Source organism: Aplysia californica, unplaced genomic scaffold (assembly GCF_000002075.1).
Source record: "Aplysia californica isolate F4 #8 unplaced genomic scaffold, AplCal3.0 scaffold00949, whole genome shotgun sequence".
Lineage (NCBI taxonomy): Eukaryota > Metazoa > Mollusca > Gastropoda > Aplysiida > Aplysiidae > Aplysia > Aplysia californica.
Window position 1 is genome coordinate 116,671 of NW_004798219.1, and position 3,339 is coordinate 120,009.

Genomic DNA, 3,339 nt, shown 5'->3' on the forward strand with positions numbered 1-3,339 from the left:
TGGGGTAAGGGAGAGAGAGAGAGAGAGAGAGAGAGAGAGAGAGAGAGAGAGAGAGAGAGAGAGAGAGAGAGAGAGAGAGAAAGAGAGAAAGAGAGAGGGGGGATGTTTTACGGAGCTGTTTGTTTCAGCACGGGAGACATGTATTTTATAATATCCTGTCCTGGTGAGCGCATGTGTGAGTGCACCTAACCTTTGAAACACCCACTGACATTTTACACGACCAATATAAATTTCTCCCTACGAGTTGAATAAAGATTGTCATTGTCGTTGTTATTGTCATTGTCATTGTCGTTGTCGTTGTCGTTGTTATTGTCGTTGTTATTGTCGTTGTTATTGTCATTGTCGTTGTCATTGTTATTCTTTTAGCTTCTAATGTCTCACGGGGCTCAACAACAACAACAACAACAACCATAAACAACAACAACAACAACCACCACCACAATAAACAACAACAACAACAACAACAACCACAATAAACAACAACAACAACAACCACAATAAACAACAACAACAACAACAACCACAATAAACAACAACAACAACAACAACAACAACAGCTTCACCTAAACAAGCCCATGAGCCGTTTTGATAAACAATAAAGAAAAATTATGTTATTATTTTCAGACTGAAAATTAATCAAGACCCTCCCTCCCCGCCCTGCTTGTTCCACAATAGTATGATGATGGGAGCGGAGATGTTGATGACAGGACAGCCATTAGCATACTCGCTACTTGAGTCATGATTATCTGTCTTCTCATCCCACCCTTGTTTAGATCCACACCGGCCTCCAACATGAAATCATCTGGTCGGAACAGCCCAACGGTCTACCCTTGGACAGCCCAACAATGGCGGACAAGATGAAGGAAGCCGGTTACGCCACACACATGGTGGGAAAATGGCACCTGGGATTTTACAAGGACGAGTACTTGCCCTGGAACAGAGGATTCGATTCCTACTTCGGTAAAGGGGGAGGACAGTACAGAGCAGTACTATGCAACACTTTAATGATAAAGAGAAGGGAAGGCTAAAACTTGCAGTACAATAGTGTCTTACCTGGATACCTGGAGGTGTCATCTCTGTTTTTTTTTGTTTTTGTAAAGTGTTTTACGGCGCTCGCAACTGCATAGGTCATATGAGCACGCGGGACACACCTAATATTTTCAGTTGGTAGGAAATTTTGAATTTTGCCCGGGTGGCGGCCGAAGCCTACACTTATCGATTTTAGACCACCAAGGGATCTTTAACGTGCGCAACTTGCACACGGGCCCTCCGAGATTTTTCGCCCTTGTCCGAGAAGGCTAGGTGTAGATCTTTCCTACCAGAAGATCAGGGGTGTGGCAGAAAGACAGCAGTAAGGTGGAGCCAAGGAGTAGCAGTAGAAAGGCTGCAGAAAGAGTCAGGAGCCCAGAGGAGGGGGCAAAGGAGGTCAGGGGGTGGGGACAGAAAGTGGAAATGAAAGCAGACAACAGAACATTGCTAGAGAGCAGGAAAGGAGGTGAAAGGAGACAATTTTAGAGAAGAAAATATTTCGGTCGCTACCCGGATTCGAACCCGGGACCTTTGAATGAGAGGCCAACACCTTAACCTCTAGGCCACGAGAGCCCCCTGGTGTCATCTCTGACTCAGAGGCTGACCTGTAATGACCCTCCCTCCATCCTTCACAGTCGCGAGCTGCTGTTGTACATTCCGCTATACCCTGGCCAGTCCATGTTTTTATGTTGTCCATCCGCCATGTCTTTCCCTGGCTCTCCTGCCTCACGTCCTTCCTTCAAGCACCTACTACAGAATTATGTATATGTGAGGCAGCGTGGTGGAATCAGGCTCTCGTCAAAATAATCAGAGTGAAGAAACTTGCATTTTTCAGCAGGTTTGTGAATTTTTATCGAATTTTTGTTTTTTGGCTCAACACCTTTCATGCCCATTAAAGAACTCATTTCTGTGAGGATTTTTCAGAAAAAAAAACTTTCCTTAATTAAAGGCACAACAATTGTAATTTTTCAGTTACCACGGACTCTTAAGTTAAGGAAATAACTAATCTTTGGCGGCCATTTTCTCACTAATTTTACTTCTGAAAACAGGTGACCCCCACCTCCTTTTTTCGCAAGTATCTCAACTTTTATTCAAGATAAATGGATATTTTTTCATTCAAATAAAGACAAGTGAACAGGCTTTAAGATGATACCAATAACTCTACATGTCGAAAAATTTGACGAGAGCCTGATTCCACCACGCTGCCTCACATTTCACAATGGTGGCGTGTCGTTTTAAGTTGCCCAAGTATTGTATTTTCCTATATTTTATTTTATTTAGCAGGGTTTGTCTTGGGTGGAGAATTTAACACAATAATGAAATAAAATGTAGAAAAATACAAATATTGTCTTTGGAACGTTAGACCCACACACCTGACCATCAATGATTTATTTATAGAGGCACCAGCCATCCATGTCCAGGTGCTGTTTAAGCCAGACCTACACACCACAATACAGCACAATACAAAACAGTACAGAACGATGCAGGACAATGACATGCAACAAAATACAATTTATAAGTTCTTGAAGTGTCAAATATAACATACATTGAGATATTATCCTTGAGGCGTGAAACCCAACGTAATGCAATGTCATGCTAATTCAGCAAACGGCGTTATAACTAAGGAGTGGGAGGCAATCGGTGTCAAAAAATAAAAACGGTATGGTTGCGCTACCAGACAGACAAAGACCTTCCTCTATAATCCGTGTATCCAGACAAAGACTTTACTGTATAACCCGTGTATCCAGACAAAGACTTTACTCTATAATCCTTGTATCCAGACAAAGACTTTACTGTATAATCCTTGTATCCAGACAAAGATTTAACTGTATAATCCTTGTGTCCAGACAAAGACTTTACTCTATAATCCTTGAGTCCAGACAAAGACTTTACTCTATAATCCTTGTATCCAGACAAAGACATTACTCTATAATCCTTGTATCCAGACAAAGACTTTACTGTATAATCCTTGTATCCAGACAAAGACTTTACTCTATAATCCTTGTATCCAGACAAAGATTTTACTCTATAATCCTTGTGTCCAGGCTATCTGACCGGAAGTGAGCAGTATTTCAACCACAAGCGGAAGTACGTGGACGGCAAGGAATACCTGGACCTGTGGGACAACCAGGGGCCCGTGTATAACGAGACGGGTCACTACTCGGCCAATCTCTTCACGGAGAAGGCTATTGACCTGGTGCGGGGCCATGGTCAGAAAAAGGTATGTGTGTGTGTGTGTGTGTGTGTGTGTGTGTGTTGTGTGTGTGGGTGTGTGTGTGTGAGTATGTGTGTGTGTGTGTGTGTGTGTGT

General features: G+C 42.6%; 1 protein-coding gene across 1 annotated transcript in view; it reads left to right on the forward strand.

The window, feature by feature from the left end:
* Positions 1 to 3,339, forward strand: part of LOC101864489 (arylsulfatase J) — a 13,915-nt gene that overhangs the window by 4,479 nt on the left and 6,097 nt on the right. The window contains exons 4-5 of the mRNA XM_013089425.2: positions 774 to 960; positions 3,075 to 3,250. Of these exons, the coding sequence (XP_012944879.1) occupies positions 774 to 960; positions 3,075 to 3,250 (363 nt within the window). The remainder of the gene's footprint in view (positions 1 to 773; positions 961 to 3,074; positions 3,251 to 3,339) is intronic.